At 43.9% G+C, this 20,604-nt stretch overlaps 1 protein-coding gene, 1 long non-coding RNA gene and 2 other non-coding genes across 4 annotated transcripts; all 4 read left to right on the top strand.

Moving 5' to 3' along the window:
* Positions 1 to 457: 457 nt before the first annotated feature.
* On the top strand, positions 458 to 16,760 carry NCBP3 (nuclear cap binding subunit 3). The gene is made up of 13 exons (XM_050322073.1): positions 458 to 634; positions 1,975 to 2,040; positions 2,827 to 2,932; positions 3,847 to 3,972; positions 6,174 to 6,302; positions 8,384 to 8,457; positions 9,312 to 9,420; positions 10,186 to 10,285; positions 10,598 to 10,704; positions 11,726 to 12,005; positions 12,754 to 12,911; positions 14,024 to 14,188; positions 14,724 to 16,760. The coding sequence occupies exons 1-13, from the start codon at positions 482 to 484 to the stop codon at positions 14,957 to 14,959; spliced, it is 1,809 nt and encodes a 602-aa protein (XP_050178030.1). The 5' UTR covers positions 458 to 481; the 3' UTR covers positions 14,960 to 16,760.
* Positions 16,761 to 18,207: 1,447 nt separating this feature from the next.
* On the top strand, positions 18,208 to 20,604 carry LOC126643592 (uncharacterized). The gene is made up of 6 exons (XR_007629772.1): positions 18,208 to 18,330; positions 18,543 to 18,607; positions 19,199 to 19,222; positions 19,710 to 19,774; positions 19,966 to 20,074; positions 20,430 to 20,604. It is a non-coding gene; the product is annotated as an uncharacterized LOC126643592 (long non-coding RNA).
* On the top strand, positions 19,495 to 19,568 carry LOC126643634 (small nucleolar RNA SNORD49). Its single transcript, XR_007629786.1, has one exon. It is a non-coding gene; the product is annotated as a small nucleolar RNA SNORD49 (small nucleolar RNA).
* On the top strand, positions 20,285 to 20,357 carry LOC126643628 (small nucleolar RNA SNORD65). Its single transcript, XR_007629780.1, has one exon. It is a non-coding gene; the product is annotated as a small nucleolar RNA SNORD65 (small nucleolar RNA).

Raw genomic sequence — 20,604 nt, forward strand, 5'->3', positions numbered from 1 at the left:
TGGGCTGCGCCGGCTCGGGGGTGCCCTGGGCTCGGGGTCCGCCGGGCTCCGGTGGGGCCCGGGGATGCTCGAGATGCGCTGGGCTCAGGATGCTCTGGGTGTCGGGGGTACGCCGGGCTCGGAGGAGCGCCGAGTCCCGGGGTGTGCAGGGCTTAGGGGGGTGCTCAGGGTGCCTCGGGGCTGCCCTGGGCTCGGGGGCCGCCGGGCTCGAGGTTCGCTGGGCTGCGGGTGCCGCTCCGTTCCGGCCAGCGCTGCTCTGTTCTGGCGGGTGCCTCTGTTCCAGCCGCTCCGTTCCGGCCGGTTCGCTCCGTTCCGGCCAGCGCTGCTCTGTTCCGGCGGGTGCCGCTCCGTTCCTGCCGCTGCGCTCCGGCCGCCCCGGCGCTCGGTGCCGCTCCCGCGGCGCTCGCCCCGCCCGCCCCGCCGCTCTGCGCCTCGGCGCGCTCGTCTCGCTGGCCGCGCGGAGGGCGGGCCCGGCGGAGCCATGGCGGCCGTGCGGGGCCTGCGGATCTCGGTGAGGGCGGAGGCGAGCGCGGCCACGGCGGAGCCGCGCGGCGCGGAGCCCGAGCCCATGGAGGTGGAGGAGGGCGAGCTGGAGACCATCCCCGTGAGGCGCTCGCTGCGGGAGCTCATCCCGGTGAGGGGCGCGAGGTGTGGGCAGGGGGCAGCGCAGGGGCTGCAGGGTCGGGGTGGGGATGAGCGGTCTGTGAGGGTGTCGGGGGAACGGGGGCACTCGTGGGGAAAGCGGGGACACGGGGCGGGAGGGAGAGCAGGGGGCATTTGGGGGTGTCCGAGGGGACGAGTCCTCAGAGGAAACGGGCAGGATGTGCGTGGGAAGGGAAGGAATAAAGGAGGCGGTGGGGAACAGGGTTTGGGGTGCAGTCATGGACTGCAGAGGACTCTGTGGGTGGGAGGGAGGGAGGGAGAGTGCAAAGGGAACACAGGGAACACCCGGAGCTGGGAACAGGGTCTGACCGAGGGAGAGCTGGGCTGGAGCCTCAGAGAGTGTGGACTCTGATCAGTGGGGTTTGAGGCTTTCCTTTCTGATTTTTTTGTTTGTTTGTTTTTATTCACTTCTTCATTTTTGCGAATTGTTTCCGTCCAAGTTTCAGTAGGATTAGGTTTAGTAACGAAAAATGGGTCGCTGTTCCAAAAGCTTAAGCAGTCTCTTGCTCTCCAAACTTGTTGGAAATTGCTTTAGGAACTAATTTTTAATTAGCTGGTCTGCCAACGTGCTTGTGCTCCTACCAAACATGTGGCCCCAGACAGCACCCTGCTGTACTTCCTCGTGCTCCGTGAGTCAAGCTCAGACAGTGGGGGTTTTGAACTTTAAAAATAACATTTATTTTGCCTTACTTTTTCTAGTAACTCCAAACATTTGGCAAACTCTGATGGTCTTACTAAGAAAAGCGGTTGGAGTGTGTTTTTCTAAGCCGAGACTAACTTGCATCTAAAAAGAGGTCTTTTAGCCAAAATAATTATTGCAGCGCAAGTGCAAATAACACTTTTACTCCTAAAAAAGCTCCACAAACTCTTGCCGGGTGATGGTCCTGAGTGTGCCAGAATGAAGAGGTGCCATTTTTGCATACACAAGCAATTGGAGGGGACAGAATTGGATCACTGGTGCAGGGGCTGTGGGGTTTAGAATTCAGCAGTCCTGACTGATGGATGGGAAACTTGTAATTTTTTTGTATTGCTTAGAGAGAGTAAGTAAAAACCTTGGCAGCAGCTGATGTGGATACTAAATTTTGTCAAAGGAAAGAATCCTCACAGTAAAGGAAGTTTAGTTCAGTTCATGTACTTTTACTTTCACTGGCATCAGAGAAGGTTCTTGTGTGCCTGTCTGTCTAGGGATGTAGCTTGGATCAAGGAAAAGAAGATGTATTTCTCGTAGAAATGGTCAGGTTTCTCTCAGTATAACAAGTGTGTTGCTGTCGGGGTTCATTGAGATTTCATCAGCAATTTGCTTTGTTTCAGGACACCAGTAGGAGATACGAAAACAAAGCTGGAAGTTTCATTACTGGAATAGATGTAACCTCCAAGGTAATCTTTGTGCTGTGCCTCTGGAACATATTTTCATTTTTGCTGCTGGAAGGGAGGGACCATTTCATTTCTTTGTTCTTCAGCAGGCACAAAGGCTTTGCCTCCTGCTCAGATAGCTGGCATGAATCACAGTTTGTGTTCCAAATCTGACTTGGGTTACTAAGATCCAAAACCTATAATGCTTCCTAATAAAATCTGTAGAACAAGGAGCTTCTCATCAGTTTCCAGAATTGCACAAGACCCACACAGGCTGTTGCTCATGAGCTACATAAAAGGAGCCTGAGTAGCCAGTCTAAATAAAATCTCTCTGACCAGCTTTTAAATTCAGAGAGACAACTTTACATTTTTGTATATGTTTAAAAAACAGGGGAAAAAACCTCTGTAATCTTAAAAGACGAATTTTTCCTGTGGTGGAAATACTTCTTTTAATGGAGCTTTTTGTTTGTTTGTTTGTTTTTTTGAGCACAGCCTTTTTCCATTTTGTTAGGGAGGAAAGAGTAGTGTTACTGTTCCATCATGGAGTCTGAGCATTGCCCAATACCTTGCTTTCCATGCATCTTGATTCCCATTGTGTTGCTGGACCTACATTAAAACCATTCTGTGGCACAGAAATGTTTTACTGAATTTCTCCTACATTCTGAAACTCACAGATCTCTTCGTAATTAGTGAAATTATTAATACAGGTTGTTGCTGGCTGGCAGATTTTAAGTACCTGGTCCTTCAGTGCAGTTTGTTGAGGGTGCTGCTGTGATTCCTGTTTTGACTGCATTGTTTTGGATTTTGCAGGAAGCAATTGAGAAGAAGGAACAAAGAGCAAAACGCTTTCATTTTCGAGCTGAAGTGAATCTCGCCCAGAGGAACGTGGCACTGGATCGGGACATGATGAAGAAAGGTACGAGTTCATCCAACAGTCAAGGAGAAAAGATCCCTTTGTTTACTTCCTCACAGTATCTTTACTTGATTTATCCTATATTTCCTGCTTTCCCAGAGGTTTTTGCCAAACGAAATCGCTTTGGTTTTTTTTTCCCACCTCTTCATTTTAATGTCACTGTTTTTAACCGACTCGACAGTTTTCAGTTCACACCTTGTTTTACCAACCCCAGAAAGGATATTTTTTGTGTGCTTTATTTACTACTTGGCAACAGCACCATCCTAGTGCTACACGTCCCGGATTCATCTCCTGGGTCAGTGCTGCTTTAAAAAGCTTTCAGTTCTTTGGAAAACCAGCCCTGGAGCACTCTGTGTGTGCACGTGGAGGACTCTGTGTCCTGTGCACAGGGAGATCAGACTGTGTGCTGTACCCACAGTGAAGCTGCACTGGGCACGTTGGGATATTGGCAGATGAGGCAGGAGATGTGAGCACAACAGATTGGTGCTTTTGGCACCCAGTTAGTTCTCAAGGCTTTTTTTTCCAGCTGGCAGCTTGGACCTGCTGAGCTGTGGCCTGTTACAGCTCTCCATCAGGTGATGGAAGTGCTTTGTGCACTGCCTTGTTACTGTTCTGGCTCTCTAGTACTTGATAACACTTTGAATACTGTCAAAGAGAAAAGTATCTTTTTAAGGCAGTTTGATTGCTGTGCAAATCTGCACCTACCAGTGCTTGTAGTGGAACCTCTTTTAATGCTCAGTTTATTAAAGTTTTGCGCTGGTTGGAAGAATAAATCAAGCCTCTGTATTTAGAGTGGTACATCAAACATCAAGTAGCTTCCCTTTAACTTATTTAAAATGTTTTGCTTTGTAAACCCACATGTCACTAATACAAAAGCTAAGAGTAAATATCAGTTTCGTTTCTCTTCCTCTTTATAGCAATCCCTAAAGTGAGACTAGACACAATTTACATTTGTGGAGTGGATGAGATGAGTACACAGGACATCTTTGCCTATTTCAAAGAGTATCCTCCTGCTCATATCGAGTGGTTGGATGACACATCATGTAAGTAAACAGAGTTCTGTAATTCTTACTGGTTTCTCTCATAGTGGTCTTGGCTGTACCTCAGATGTCTCAGTGGCTTTCAGAGTCACACATCTTTGCTTGCCTCAGTTTGCCTGTCTGCCTTAGTCAGAAGAGATGCAGAAGGAAAGAATTAGTAACATGATGAAAATCAACCCCACTGTCTGCTGGAGTGTCTGTTATTGGGAAGAGCCAGCACTGAAGAACTTACAGCTCTCTGAGTGGAAAAAGTGAAAGGTCCTAAATAACGTCCTGCTTCCGTCTTGACGTAAATGTGAGAGAAGGTGATAGAGCTGGGCAGGTTGGGAGGGTTCTGTGCTCTGAAGGAGGACACTTGTTGCCATGTCTGTATAGTGCAGGCTCAAGGAGAAATGAGTGGATGGAAAGAGGTGGCAGCTGAATGCAATTTACACAGATGGGAAAAGGAGCGTTCGTGCACTTGGGCTGCTCTGGGAGTGAGCCTGCATGGAGACTGCCAGCAAGATCAAAGGTGGTTATGGTTGACAGCTGTGCTTTCTTCAGTGACACTGAAGGCTGTGCAAGAGCTAAGTTGGGGTCATAGAACTGGAAGGATTGTCATATAGCTAGAAATCCTGTAACTGAAATCAAATGAAAAGAAATAGGGAGTCAGTGCAGGTTTTCCAGTGGATTGCTGGAAAGTGTTTTATTGACAAGCGTGCCTGAGACCTGAGAATTAGCAGCAGGGTTTCCCTGGGATGACCCTGAAGGAGTTATGGTCAAGTGCAAGACAAAATCTATGGTATTCTCCAAAACACTGGTAACTTTGGAGTCACTGTACATGACAGCTTGATGTACTGGCACAAGGTGGTAGAAAATATGAAACCAAATAAACCCTGGGTGGACAATTGCAGTAAAGAGCTGCTAGATGGACCTGTGGGGATGCATAAGATGGAAGTGCACAGCTTAACTCTCCACCCAAGGCTGCATTTCTAAGATTGTCTCTTTCCTTTTTCCTTAAATGCTACGTGAGTAAATTTAAGGTGGAACCAGAGTGAACTTCCAGTCCAAAAATGCAAACTTCAGAGTCGTAACAAGACTTCACCCAGTTACAGTTAGAACACATCTTTTCTAGTGATTAATTTTCCTGCTGTATCTGAGTTAGCATCTCAGCTACAGTTGATGAAAAGATCAAGGAAAAGGCTTTGTCTTTTCAGCATAGATTTGCATCACAGCGTGGCAAAAACTTTAATGTTCCCGACTGAATTACATCTCAAGGTGACTCAGTGCAGGGTGCATTTACACAGTGTGCTGTGCTTCCAACTAATGATAAATGATAAAGGCTTTGAAAATTTGGAGATGAGAAGAAGAGGCAGGCATTAAAAAAAAAAAGAGAAGTTATTAACTACTCACTGAAGTTAATATCTGTGTGTTCTTCACCTTGTAGGTAATTGAAGAGAGACTCTTTTATTTTGGGTCACTGTATAGTTTTCTTAACAGCAGAGCAGGAAGTGACATTTGTTGCTGTATTTGCTCCAGGTACATCTGTGCAGAAAGCTTTTGTTCAGATCCTGTTTCTAAGCAGTTTCAGCTCTTTCAACTTCCACATCAATGAAATGCTTTTAATTGGCCCAATAAGTTATGTTTTAGAACCATCTGCTGGTCCTGAAGACACACACGAGGCACGTGCTGAGTCCTGTTAAACCTGTGTACACGATAACCTGTGCAAAGGGCCTGAGCAGACTCCCTTATTTTCCCCTATTTTCCTGCTTTTTGGAAAAGATTAACAGAACTCCACAGTAAAGTCCAAGGTTCTGTGAAGTTGCCAAAGGGGGAAAAAAAAAAAAATTGAGGCTTCAGTTCCTCCCCTCTGCTGCTCCCTTAATCCCATTTGTGTGGTAACACATTCAGGAGTACACTGACCCTATTTCAGAAATCAGGATCCTGAGGCTCAGGAAGCCTCTCACACCTATGGTGGTGCATTTCAGTGATTTTTGGTTTTCATCAGCTGTTGTGTTTAATGCCTGAAAACTGTTGTGTTGTCCAGCTTAGCAAGCGTGTTAAAGGATATGACCTTCCCTGCTAGGGGTGCATCTGCTGCCTCTTGTGTCATGTCAGCATTTCTGAGCTGCTGGCAGCAATCTCCCTGCAGTGGGGCAGGGAATGTGGCTGCTGGATTGCACAAACTGCATCTGGGCTCTGTGTGTGTTTAATTCCTGTCACAGGTAACGTGGTCTGGCTGGATGAGGTGACAGCAACACGGGCTCTAATAAATATGAGTTCCTTGCCTGAGCAGGAGAAAACAAAGACCAGAGAAAACAACGAAGAGAAGACAGCTGATAAAACCAAGAAAGGTAGATGGAGATGTGCATATCCAGTCATCAGCTCGTTAAATCAATGAAACTTTAAACTTGTGCTGGGGTACTGCATAATCTAAATGACTGAAGGAGCTTCTATCATATAGTTTCAGGTAAATGTATTCTGCCACTTTAAAAAAGGCTTTCATCTTGGAAACCTTTTGAAGAAGCTGCTTCTTAAAAGGTGGGTTGGAGCTGGACCAAAAGCAGTAATTCAGTCAATGCTGAACATGTTGGATGCAGGGTCATACTCAGATCTGGTATTTATAGGGGTGTGTGTTGCACAGAAATAAATCTGTGTGATGTACAAAGGCAGTAAAAGGATGGATTTTAAGTGTGGAAAAAGCAGGTGTGAGGGAAATGTCCTATTTTTGAAATGCCACAGTTGATTGCTTTTTTGATACGCAGCCATCCTTTAAGTATATCCTTCACACCAGCGTGACAGTGCATCACTTCACCACCCTGTGCATCAGCTCTAAATTTGGCCATTACACTTTTAAGAAAAAGAAGCACTTTAAGATAAAGATTGGTTAGAAAAGAGCGAAGCAGCAGCAAAAGTACATCTCAGTGCCATGATAAATCTGGTGCCTGAATGCCTGAACTGTGAATTTATTTTACTTTTGTGTGTGTAAGGTTAAATCAGCCTTTTGCTACCTGAGGGCTCTTGCTCCTAGGTTGGTGTGAGAGGTTGTTGTGGTTCCAAGTGGATCCTTCCAATCACCCCCTTTTCTTGTTTCCTCCACAATGCAGTGGCTCCTCAACCATCCACGTAACTTTAATTTTTGGGCAAATATTGATAATGCTTCGAAGTAAGACTTGTCAGGAAGGTTTTGGAGACCAAGCTCTGTCCTGCTTGAGTGGAGCATGAATGATATATGTTTAATCTTGTTTGCCACGAATTACAGATTACATTATCATCACACCACATCTGAAAATAAAAACTGTCATCCAAATTACTCCTGCTCATCTGGAAAAGTGGGATATTAAAGTACAGACTGTTCAATTACATCTTAAGGTGTGAGATGCATGCAGATAACACTGCAGCAATCTGGCTTGGTCACATTCCTGTTTTTAGGATAGGGATTTGAGGGCTATTTAGACAAGCAAGAGACCAGTCTTTACTATGAGAAGCTTCTAATTTTGGGAGTAAAAAGTACATGAATACTGTCCCTGGTGAAACTTAATTATTCAGGTTTGAATTTGGGTAGTTTGTTAACCTAAATTCTCTCTTTGGTTTCAGTTTGGTTAATTGTGCCCTTTTGAAAGTGTTACTCTTTTCACTCAGGAACATTTTCAGGGTCTTTTAAACAGCTGGTGCTCTCTGTTTTAAGTTTTCAGGTCTATTGTTGGGTGAGATAGAAGATAAGGAACTCTGAAGTATAAAAGAGGGTTTTTTTTAGTCTTAATGTATTGTGAAGTGCTTTGAGATCTTTGCAAATGGTATTGGTGTATGTTGATAGCTGTCCATATTCTCTATTTTTTTTTTTAATAAAAAACCCCAACAGTATGAGTTTTCTTACTCTGAGCAAAAAAGAAACTCCAAAAATCTCTGCAAGCATCTCACAATTTTAGTACTTCTGCAAGTGTGCACTCTTAGTTATTTCATTTCAAAATTAAATCACTAAGGTTGTTTTTTCCCCTTCTCTCTCAGAAACCTCTAAGCTCTTGATTAATAACCTGTTTTCCACTGTTAGTATTGGATAATTGGATTGTAGGTACTTGTGGCATTTTACAGGGAGACTGAAGGAAATAGGCTGTTATGTGCCTTTTAGCATCCTGGCCTTGCTGATCTCTGCCATACCCTGAAAATGCAGTGCAATTCCCTTTGCTTTCAGAGAATTCAGTTCATAATCCACGTGTGCTGCAGGCACTTCTCTGCACAGGGGCTCTCTGCTTTGGTTTCTGTGTTCATGGTGCTTCTCGTGTCCGTAGGCATTTCCATTCCTTCTTCTCTGGGCTGCAGAGGAGAAAGGAAAACACCTTCAGGTTGATTTCAGAGATGTAGGGCAGTCATAATCCAACGAGGCTGACACTAAAATGGAGTCTGTTTGTTTTTTCCCCCCCATAATTTGTCTTAGAAAAACAGGAGGAAAGCTCTGATGACGAGACAGAAGAAGGCGAGGTTGAGGATGACAATCCCAGTGACGTGGAGGTCAGTACAGAAGGGAAGTGAAAACACAGGAAAGGTTTGCTCTCACTGCTGGAAGGTTTTCCCAGCATTGTAGGTCTGACCAGATAAGTTTGCAGTTCACAGTTATGCAAAGGGACTCAGATGGGAATGGGAGGAGGTGCAGATGTGCTGGTGGTGATTAACACCAGTGCAGGAGTGTTTTGTGAAGGCAGGTTTTGAAGCATCCAGGGTGTGAGGGTGAGTCTGGCTGCTCTTTTCTGCTGAGAGGAGGCAATGAAAGAACAATGATGGAAGGCAATGACCTTTCAGCAGCGCTTAAAGAGACAAATGGGATTTAGGCTGTCCACAGATCTGTGGGAATCAGCATACACATTGATGTCCTGTAAGTAATTTAATCTTCCCTGGCTGAGTGTATAATAGGTGTGATTAGTATTTTCTGTAGGAATGGCTCAGTGAACACTCATACATCATGGAAGTCTGAATTTTAGTTTCTGTAAAGCAGCTCTAAATGAAAAAGAAAGCTTTTCAGTCATTGTGTGAGGGCGTGACAACCTGGTAGTGAAACCATTTAGATAGGAAACAAGCAAAAAAAAAGTCAATTTTTTCAGTGTCCGAGTTGTGCTATTTATTTTCTGCATTTCAGTCAGGAATACAGCGTGACATTTACTGGATTTAATAATCTGAGCTAAAGCTTTGAAGCAAGAGAAGGAAACGTTTTAAATTTTCGGGGCAATTTACATTACAAATCCGCCTTGAGCATAATTTGCAAAGTACCTTTCTTAATAATCAGTTGATTGCTTCTCTGCAAGCAATCTGTTTTCGTTCACCAGTAATTCTATTTTTGAGTCCAAAATACCTTTTTTGCCCCCCCCAAGTTGGATGGCCTCTCCCAGGCAGAAGAGGATTCTCTCCTGCGTAATGACCTTCGCCCTGCCAATAAACTGGCTAAAGGAAACAAGCTATTCATGAGATTTGCTACTAAAGGTAAATGTCCAGCTTAACAAGCACAGTGAATTAATTGCTTGTTGTAGTTTTATCTGTTGGCTAATTAATGACTCCAAGTACCTCCTTTGTGTTTGCAAAACTGTTAGTTTTTTGCTAACCATTAGGTGTTAAGATTTTACAGTAAATCCACATTTAAAGTGTGAATTAAATCCAGTTCAAGTTGTATGAAAATCACTGTACTGGAAGTTTTGTCTTGGCCTCAGGGCGTTCTTCCCAATACCATGGAATAGGTTTTATGATGCCCTTTTCCACAGAGGTAAATTTCACATTTTATAAATATGGATATTACTTTGAGCTGCTGATGAGGTATTAGTGGAAATTATTGCTAAATACAGTTGAGATATTAAATTATATTTATGAGTAAAATGAAAATCCATGTAATTTCTGGAGCGTGCAGGAAGTGAAACATCCATAAAGAAAGGAAAGGTAATGAGTAAGGTAAGTGGAGCCTCCAGCAGTGACAGAGGGATGTAATGCTCTGTTAAGCTGATAGGTAGAAACTCAATCTCCCTGGAATTAAGTTTCTAGACACAAATAAAACTGTGGTGCTGGGAGAAATTTCAGAGGCGTCAGCAAAATTGAATCCTTCCCAGAGGAGGGCCAAGTAATGCTGATTTGTAAGAGGTACTCAGCCTTACTTTCACTCTCTGTGTTTGGGTGGTTGTTTATTTTTATGCTGTGCATTGCAAGAGATATTCTGTAAGAGGGAAAAACTCCTGTGATTTCTGTGGGGTTTTTTTTCAGATGACAAAAAGGAGCTGGGAGCTGCAAGGCGGAGCCAGTACTACATGAAATACGGCAATCCCAACTATGGAGGCATGAAAGGAATTCTCAGCAATTCTTGGTGAGTGTTGGACAGAGGGATTGGAACATTGCAGGTAGTTGGACAAGATACCCTAAAAAGGTTTTAATTTGTGGATTTGCTTTCCCTTCAGTCTGTGTAGATGCTTCTTCCGTGTAAATAAATGTGACTTTGAGTTTGTAAGGGAAGTATTTTCACCCAAAAGTGAAGAAGGTTTATATTTAAAACATTCAGAACAGATCTCTGACATAAATATATGTCTGCTGTTAAAGGAGGTGACTGAGTCCTTAATCCAGGACTCAGTCATTGTGCCCTTGCTGTGACAGGAATGTCACTCTCTTTGTGGTGTTTCAGGAAACGGAGGTACCATTCCCGCCGGATCCATCGGGATGTGATAAAGAAAAGGACACTCATTGGGGATGATGTTGGCTTGACCCCTCCATACAAACACCGTCACTCAGGTAACTGGTTCCAGTCGAGAGGGCCTTGAGTAGAACCTCACCTGATCCCCTGGGTAACTTTTCTTAAATGGGATTCTAGATTTATTTTCTTTTTTAAGAGTTTGCAGGGAATGACTGAGGCAGAGGCTCTGGGCTGCTCATTGCTTACCAAAATAGCTGCTGCTCTTTGTGTGAGATTTTTATTGTGCAAATTTAGGATGTGGAGACTTGGAGCATCAAGGGGAGAAAGAAGGGGTGACTTGTTCAAAATTCTGGGCAGTTCATTGTTCTTGATAAGTCAGTTCTTCTGCTCTACGAAAAAGCAATCTCTAGATACAGACCAATAAAGATTAGAAAATTCTATTAATTAGGCTTGAATATCTTCTTCTACTCCCTAAGGTAGAAAGATAATTCATACAGAAATCTGGCATGAGACAGTGTCGAAGTTTCATATGATTGGCCTGTTAAAATCCAGCCATGGCTGTATCAGATCTCATGGCAGGTTTTATGTGTTGGTAATGTCCTGCTTTCTGAGAAGATGCCTGCACACTGCTGATGACTACATTTAAGTTGTTTACATTTAAATCAGCATCTGTGATGAATTCATAATAAAGATAAATCAGTAAATAAAGATTTTTGGCATTGCTGCTTGCAGGACTTGAAAGGATTATTGCAGAGCCAGCAGTTGGCACATTAAGCCCTGCCAAGATCACAGGAATTGTTTGGTTTAGTTCAGGAAGTAAGAAGAGGCAGTTTCAGTTACTCTGCCCAGCTTTATGCTTGGACAGGCCCCTAAGGTGCTGAACACCAGGGACATTTTTGTCCTGGGGCACTTTCCTTCCACTTAGGCTATTCTATAATAATGATTCCACTCAGAATATTTTGCAAAATATTCCCTCTCTTTAGCCTTAGGGAACTCCGAAGACTCTTTTTGTAAGGGACCACTAATTACAGCCAGGTGGTTTGGGGGGTTTTCTGGTTTTGAAGTGCTTCATAGAGGTGATAAAATCCAGTTTATCAGCACGAGTTTGCCTCGCTCCAGGCTTAGTGAACGTTCCTGAAGAGCCTATCGAGGAGGAGGAAGAGGAGGAGGAGGATCAGGATATGGATGAGGATGACAGGGTGGTGGTGGAGTACCGGGATGAGCTGCAGGCCTTCAGGCAGTGCCGGGAGCGCAGCACGGCCCGGCGCTCCAGCGGCTCCGACTCGGATGAGATGGACTATGACCTGGAACTGAAAATGATCTCCACACCCTCCCCCAAAAAAAGCATGAAAATGACCATGTATGCAGATGAGGTGGAATCACAGCTGAAAAATATTAGGTAAAGGTTTCTTGTTCTTTAAAGGCAGCCGGGAAAAGGCGTTCCAGGTTTTAATCGGTGGCTGTCGAAGATGATTTTTCAATTCTTAAACTAATTTTGTAGAAGGTATTTTAAAAAGGAACTCAGAAACGGGCTTTTAATAGAACTCTGCTTAATAAGAATTCTGCTTATTGATAACAGTGAAACTTGAAGTTGAATCAGTAGAAATTTATGCAAACAACCCCAATGAACTTCATGCATTTCATAGCTAGGCCAGGGAGAAATAACTCTTCTCTTTTCCCTTCACCCCTTCCCCTTCTCTCAGAGAAGAATAACCCTTAAGTGTTGATGACAAAGAGGGATTTATGCTCATTATGGGCTTATTAACCAAAATTATAGATTACATAATTAAAACTATATTATAGATTATTAAAAGAACTTTAATGTGTCCCTTCAGTAGCATGGTTATACTTTGTAATAATGTCAAGGCCTTGAACAATTTTGAGGCTGCTCATCTGTTATGAATTTTGAGCCAGAGGCACAGACTCAATACCTGCCTTGAAATGGCTACTGAGGTATTCATGGGATTATTGTTAAATTCAGGATTCTGACTGAAACATGTGCTCATCTAAGCAATGTTTTAACCTCTGGTTCTCAGTAGAAAAATCCTGATGCTATTTCTTTTTCTGTGATGTAATCTTACGTACAAGGAGACTTTAGAACTGTACTAATTTCATTTAATTTAAGGGACATTAAATGTATTTTTTAGGAATTCCATGCGAGCAGATAGCATAGCAACCAGTAACATCAAAAATAGGATTGGCAGCAAAGGATCATTAGAGAAAGTTGCAGATGTGAGACTCCTGTTAGAAGAGAAACGTCAGAATAGCACCGGGCCACGTCAGCCAAACAGCTCTGTAAAATCAGGTAATTTTCAACTCCTTTGTATATTCATTTCACATCTGTGCTCCACTGGAAATAACAAGCTCTGCATTCATACACTTTCCACTCTCAGAGATTGAGTAGGGGAAAACTGAAATACATTTCAGTGAGAGCTTATTTAGTGATGTTGATTTTTATCCATTTTCTTTACTTGTGCCTATTTCCCCCCCCACTTAGTCTCTTGTGATTTGCTTGAGGCAGAGATTCTGTGGGACTCAGAAATGCAGCACAGGGGGAAGGTCATGCACAAAATCAGATGTGAAACACTAACTACACTCATGTGAAAGATCATGTATTACATGGATATGGATGCTCTTTCAGTTGGCAGGGTTTATTTCTGACCTTAATTGCCTGTTGGTTTTTTTGACTCCAGTGTGTATGATTTCAGCTCCTTCTGACATACTTAATATTCAGTGATTGTCTGATAAGGGACAAATATGCTTTTGTATCAATGCAATGTCAACGTTTTTTCTTAGTATATTTTACCCCTTCTGCCTATTTTGGACCTCTGACAAGTTGGCACATAAATCTTGTAATTTCCTTTGCCTTCATATTTTAAATTGTTTGAACTCCCTGTGAGACCAGGAACATCTGGCTAAAACAAACTTCAGAATGCAAGATTCAGATCAAAGGCCAAGTATCGATACATTTAGGATTCTTATATCCTGGTTTTCATTTTGTTCTGCAAAATATCAAGCAGTATTAGAATTTTAAAGCAGGGGATCTGTTATCTGAGAAGAATCACTGAATGCATACTTATTTTCATGGAATCTTATCTCATGCTCTCCTGATAAAGCAGAAATGCAGCAAGCCATGGAATAACTCAGTTTTCTGATCTTTTGGACAACCTGAAAACATTAAGTGTCAAATTTTATTGCCAAAACCAAAATGAAATCAGGATAAATTGTACTGCAGACATTGCCAGGACTGAAATCTGATTATGAAAGACTTAAGTGGAAGGATAAAAACACAGCATTTGTCTGCTTTCAAGTTGTACAAATTGTGAACAAGCATAAAATCAGCTGGCAGAGCTGGAGTAAATGCAACATGATTTTTTTTTTTTTTTTTGTCATTTTAATCCCTGAAATCATCCCTAGACGTGCGGCAAAGACTGGGGAAAAGGCCCCATTCTCCAGAAACGAAACCTCCAAGCAGCACCTCTGCTCCTCGGCGGGAACCCATCTCAGATGTCCACAGCAGGTTGGGAATCCCCAAACAAGACGTGAAAGGCCTCTACTCGGACACCAGAGAGAAGAAATCAGGTTAGTTCTGTGGAGAAAAGTGCAGTAATGCAGTTCCTTTGATTCTGGAGTGTGAGAGAAATTGCAGCAGGAGGTCGTGAAGGAGGTTCAGCCGAGTGAAATTCAACATATAAATTGGCAAGTGTTTGTTCAGAGCTTTGAAATCTGAACGTGTGTAGAGAGGAGCTGGGAATGTTCCTGAGCAGTGTTTTTATAGAGGTATGCTGAAAAGTCAAGGACCACTTTAAAACTGTGGTCAAAACCAGGGCAGTAAAACAAGTGTAAGGAATGCAGTGGCACTTCAGTGCTGTGTGTAGAATTCCCTGCAAATGGGCAGCACTGAACACGACTGCCCTGAGCCTCCTGTAGTTTAATTTCAGCTCCTGCTTCAAAGCATAATCAGTCCCATGGCAGACATTAAGGTGGAAGGAGTATGAGGGATTCAAAGGCATGCAGTGAATTTAAGACTTGATTCTGTGATTCATCCAGAATTCCTTAGTCCTGTCTGGATTGGTTTTGGGTTTTTTTTTTAAATGTTTATTTTTCATCTGATCAGGTAATTTATGGACCCGATTGGGGTCTGCTCCGAAGACACAAGAAAAGACTTCAGATAAAGCTGAAAACTCTGTGGCGTCTCCAGAGGAAGAGGATTCCGAGCTCCAGCGGGTTTGGGGGGCTCTCATTAAGGAAAAGGAACAGTCTCGGCAAAAAAAGAGCCGGTTGGATAATTTACCATCCCTACAAATCGAAATCAGCCGGGAGAGCAGCTCTGGCTCAGACTCTGAATCATGAGGGGGTTCTCATCCTCATCCTCAAGGTTGTGACTCTGCAGTGGGGCAAGATTTCCTTTGCCCCAGAGCTGGACACTGGCAAAGACTCTGCAGTGAAGGTCCCAGAAGTGTCTCTGCTCCTTTTATACAAAAAAAGAAATGCATAAACCACTTGAAACCTAAAGCAATCACCTTTGTCTGGAGTCTGTGGTTGGCCCTGTGTTATGTAGGGCATCGTCATCCATGTTTATTACAGCAAACCTCTAGTTCATTCTAGCAAAACACTTCCCCCCCCATCTCTGAGCTTTGAACTTCAAAAAAGAGGCAGAAATGCTCTGTATTTTTAAGGAGACCTTTTTGTTCTTAATATTTTCATCATGGAGGCTTTTAACAAAATGTTTTCCACTCTTCATCCAAAGAACAGGGCGTCTCTTGATCCAAGATCATTGCCTTGCCCTTCTGGCTCTTTACCAGCACCTCTCCTTTCCTCTTAAAAGTAATAACAAAAATGCTTCCTGGGTGGGCAGCCAGCAAGGATAAAGCATGAAGGGATTACCACGTTCCCTTCCTCCAAAACACTGAATGTAAATCCAAGTTAAATAATATTTTAGTACAGTTAAATTTCATGTATCCCAGTGGTGTCACCACTCTCAAGGAATTCTCATTTATTTTGTGATACCACGTCCTGCTGTAGCAGGGATTGAGATGTTCAGGACTGCAAAGTTGGATGTTTGAGAACTGTGTAAATCCCCAGGGGGTTGGTTTTTCTTTGTGGTTGTTGTTGTTACATGATGAGAAGTTCCATTTCTTCCATTTCACCTGGATTATGTTCTGCAGCACTCTTTTAACAGTTGGAAAGCATACATTTTTATATCTGTGGGAATTTTCCTGTTGGCCACGGTGAAAGCTCTAGTGGTGTGCTCCTATGTGCTGTTTATCTATATATATATATAACTGAAAGAGAAAAGGCAAACTGTAGGATCACTGTCTCATGTCAATGCTTTTGAATGTTCTCCCTGTATAGTACATGTGGATGTGGACATGGTGGACTTGTTACATTCAGCTTTTTTACCTGCACATTTTCCCTTCCTAGGTAGGAAAAGGGTTTGGTCCGTGTGCAACTGCCTGTTTGTTTTTTTTTTTTCCTGTTACCTGTGGGCATTTGTTTTGGTTGCCAGTAATTCTAAGTGAGGAATAATGCAGCACATCCCATTCAGGTAAACAACAGGTAGCAAAAACATTGTCTGCTACGTTTGGATAGTCTGAAAATTTGTTTGCATTGTCCCTGTTTCCTCGGTTCTGTCAGTCCAGAAATGTCTATGAATCTCTCTTGCAGTTCCTGCTTTTTAACAAGCAAATGTTTTCTCTTTTTCTCCACCCTATTTTTGTACTAAGTTGAAGTAGGTTTGAGGTTTCAGCAAGAAATCTGCAATTAACTTTTCTCACTGCTTTGTTACGTGTGAGAACAGCAGTGTGTAAAATGAGAGGCAAAATGAAAGGTGCAGTGACTAGAAGGGCAATCTGGGGGCTGACCAGGCTTCAAGCCTTACAATTTCCTTGTTCTGTGACACTCACCCTTGATTTTATATTTAATTATTGACTATATAAATGTCTCATAAAAGTACTGTTGAGAGTAAACGACTGCAATGTCTGATCACTGTAATAACTCATTTTAAACATGTGCTTTCATTAACACCCCTCCCAAAGCTTTCCAAGAGAACCGTACCTATAACCATCCCCATCTCTCAAGATCCTGATAAAGTTTATTTAACCAGTGTCTTTTTGCCAGTAAACCTTTGTGTTTTATGACTGCTTTGAATCCATGCTGACCTTTCCTTTTCCTGAAAGGAGGGGGTAGATGGGAATCACCCCCCATGTACATATTCATAACTTGGGCCTGGTGAAGGGTAAATTTAAGTGGGAATGGGAATAGAGAATCCAATAGAAAAGATCTGGGCTGATGGATGTGTGAAATCAAAGACCAGCCATGTAGGCACAGGCCTTTTTTTTGAAGAAGAGACACCTTGAATACCAGTTCTGCCTTCCAGGTTGTCCTAAATACGCCTTAGAAGTGCCTGTTTATTATTCAGGTCTGTTGTATTTATGGTTTGGGGGGGCTTATGTGTTGCTATTGAGACCACAGTAGCTTAGCCACTAGAAAAATAGAGGTTTACTGTTGAAGGAACCCACAGAGAGGGTTTTGTAATCGAATGTTTGCCTGGTTCTGCATTTTGGTGATGTACAAAGAAGCCTGAAAAAGTGTTTGCTGATACCAGGAATTCTTTCCAGCTTTGTTTTTCCTTAGTTACCTGAACAAGAACTGCTGGGATTTGATAATTTAAAAATGAGCACTGAATCTCCAGCGGATGCTTTTCCCTCAACATTTTAAGTTAAATCTGTTTGGTCTGGGGAGAGATTGCAAAGAGAATTGTGTTCTTAAGCCCTCTTTGTGCTCAGCTATTTTGCCCTTACCTTACATGTTCTTGATTTTTCGCTGAATTCTCAAATATTAATCACCTATAAGAATTTGATGCAGAAATCAAAGTTCTGGCACTGAGATACCTGTGTATTTTACTAAAAGGAACTTAATGTTGAAAAATGCAAATAGAACATTGGCTTTAGCTCTTGCTGGAGGGATCTGTGTCTCAGAGGAAAAAGTAGTTTGAATTTTAATTATAGGAGCACAGTAGTCCTTGTCATAGGAAGATTTTGTTTTGAAGAGGTGTATTTTTGATAAATAGTTCTTCAGGCAGAATGAACACGAGGCGTTGATAGACTTTAGGACGGTGGTGGGTTTGTGTTTGTTTCTAAGGTATTGGGATGTGCCTGACAGCGAAAAGGAAAGCAACCCCCCCTTATTTTCAGCTCAAGATGACATAACGTGAAGAGAATGGAACTTTTCTTTTAACAGCCGTTCTGTTCTAAATTAAAAGTTGTCTGGAATCGCTGTGACCTCTCCAGTCCTGCCGGATCACCGAGGGCTGGTGTTGCCTTCTCCTCCCCACGTGGGGCTGTTCCTGGCCGGCTCCCTGACCCGAGGTGTCGCCCGTCCCAGCTCTCCCGCTCTCAGGCGGTGCCTCAGGCCCGAGGTGTAGCCCGTCCCAGCTCTCCCGCTCTCAGGCGGTGCCTCAGGCCGGGTTTTGGGGCCGGGGAGGGTGAGGGGACCCCAAAGCTCCGCCCGCCACGTTCCCTGCTGGCCCCGCCGAAGGAAATGGAAGCCCGGGCGCACCCCCGCCTGGCTGGAGCAGTGGCCCGGCCCGCCCCCCCCCGCGGCGGGGTGGTACGACCCAAGCCTTTATAACCAGCCATGTGGAGCGTTCGCGCCCTTTCGATCTCTGCGTTCGGCGGAGGGAAGGACTTGCGCGTGACCTGCAGCGCGGCATCGGGGCCCAGGTTAGGACCGCGGCCGGGGCCGGCTGGGCGGGCAGCGGGGAGGCCCGGCGTGTGGGTCGAGGCGCCCTTAGCATTGAGCGGGCTGAAGGGAGCGCTCACCCCCCTGCTCTCTGCAGTGGTGGTGGCCGCCGTGCCTCGCTGGGCCGCGTGGGCTGGGCCGGACCATTGTGGGGGAGGGGGGAGCGTGGGGCCTGACGACCCTGTCCCCTCAGGCGGCCATGGAGGCGGCACCAGGACCGGGGCCGGGACACGCCGGGGCTGCGGAGGCGCCTTCTCGGTAAGTCAAGAGGGGCTGTGGCCGGGTCGGGGCCCCGGGAGGGCGCTGTGTGTGTGCGGTACCGCCGGGCAGCGCGGCTGGGGCGGGAATCGCTGCCCGGAGCTCCGTGAGGGCCCTGCGGGTAGCACCGCTGTGGTGGGTGCGCCGCAATCAGTGCCGTCCGTGGGTTTTTATGGCGCTGTTTCGGCCATTAGATCTCTTTGTTTTTCGTCGCTGTTGTTGTTTTTCGATGTGCCAGGCCCTTTCTGCACAGCAGACACCACAAACTCAGAATTGGAGTGTCTGCAATTTCAATTTTTGAAAATTGCCCTGGTGGTAAGTGCAGTCTGGCAAGCTGCATTTGTATACTGCTCTAAATTTCCTGACTAAAAATAATTTAGAGAGGATTGTCGACTACTAAAACCATTCTGATGTAAATATTTCGGTGATTAATACCACCAGAAACACGGCTGGAATTGCAAGCAGTGTTGTTCATGAGGATGTGGGTTTGGTGGTGTGTTTTACTTTTTTATTCATGTTTTTCTTGTATAAACCAACTTTATAATTACTGCTGAAGAGTATTCTAATAATACTTCTCTTTTATCCCCACAGCAGAAAGATGTCTTGAAGTAAAGAGTAAGTTAATTCTTTTTTTCTATTAAAGTGCACAAGCTGTTAAGTTCCAGACATTTATTTAATGCTGATGATGCAATGTGGGACTGCTAGTCAAAAATAACCTGTAACAATTACATCTTAAAGCGAATTAAATAAAACCTCATTAAAACTGATTCCGTGTTAAAACTGATTTCGTACCCACGAGTTAAAGAGTCAATGCCTGTTAAAGATACAAGCATTTAAGATAAAACAGTTCCTGTTTTATAATGAGTGGAATGCAGAAGCTGCTGGCTGTTGATGATGATAACCCTGAATAGGAAGTGCCGTCAGATGCGAGAACTGACGATACCCTTCTTACTGTCTGAAATAACAGCTACACACGTGCAGTTCTGAGTTACAGAAATGTCTTCTAAAATTAATCAGGCAGCTTTTATTTATGTTTGCTGTGAGTGGAAAGCGCTCTTGAAATACTTAACTGAGCTTTGTGTCTGTTCCACTTGACCTGCAGAGCCTGCTCTTCCCAGGTGGATGTGACACAGCAGGTTGCTCTTCTGGGATGGCCCGAATCTGAAGGTAAGAGATGAATTTCACTGGAACACAGAGAGCTTTATGCCAGGTGAAATGTAACTTGAGGATGAATGAGGTTCATAGGCTGTAAGGAACTTAAGAGGTGTGTTGTGTTACTCAATCTGCTTTTCCTCTTCTGTTCCTTACAGTTTAAAGCCTCGTACTTCTTGATAACTGTATTTAGATGTAACTTGCAGGTCTGTGCTGCCACGTGCTGATGGTTACTGATGTCCATCCATTGCTGTTACAGCTCTGTCACAGGCCTTGTGGAAGGCAGTGAGACAGCAGAGCAGGAGAGTCTCCTGGGTGAGTTTAATATTTAGTGTGCTCTTAGTTTAATGTGCTGTTTTTTGGCTGCAGTCTCAGGAATGTGTTTCTGCGTATTCTTAGCTCTAAATGTATAATTAATGAAGTTCTAGGCCAAAAAACCCACTTTCTTAGACTAAAATACAAGCAGTAGAGGTGTTAAGAGCAGCTGTCTTCTGCCAGAAACGTCTCAATTTACCCAAAGATATCATGTGATGAAACTAACCAAAAATTGCTGGAATTACCGGCAGATTGACTGGTGGTGAGCAAAGGTTTTCTGATGATATCTCCTGCATGAGCAAGTGAGTTAAGAATGGTGCTGAGTGGTTCCCTTAACCCTGCTGCTGTGTTACAGGTGGTGATGCTGCAGACAGCTGCTCTGGGGAGGAAGGAGTCCAGCAAACCCCAGGAGCTTTGGGGAATGGTGTTTGCAGACACAGCGTGGTTTTCTGTCTGAAGGTGCTGAGAAATCACAATGGTTACACTGTGCTGATGACACAAACATTAAAGTGATCTCTTGCGAAAAAAAA

This window comes from Myiozetetes cayanensis, unplaced genomic scaffold (assembly GCF_022539395.1).
Source record: "Myiozetetes cayanensis isolate MyiCay16 unplaced genomic scaffold, myiCay2020 scf27, whole genome shotgun sequence".
NCBI classification, from domain to species: domain Eukaryota; kingdom Metazoa; phylum Chordata; class Aves; order Passeriformes; family Tyrannidae; genus Myiozetetes; species Myiozetetes cayanensis.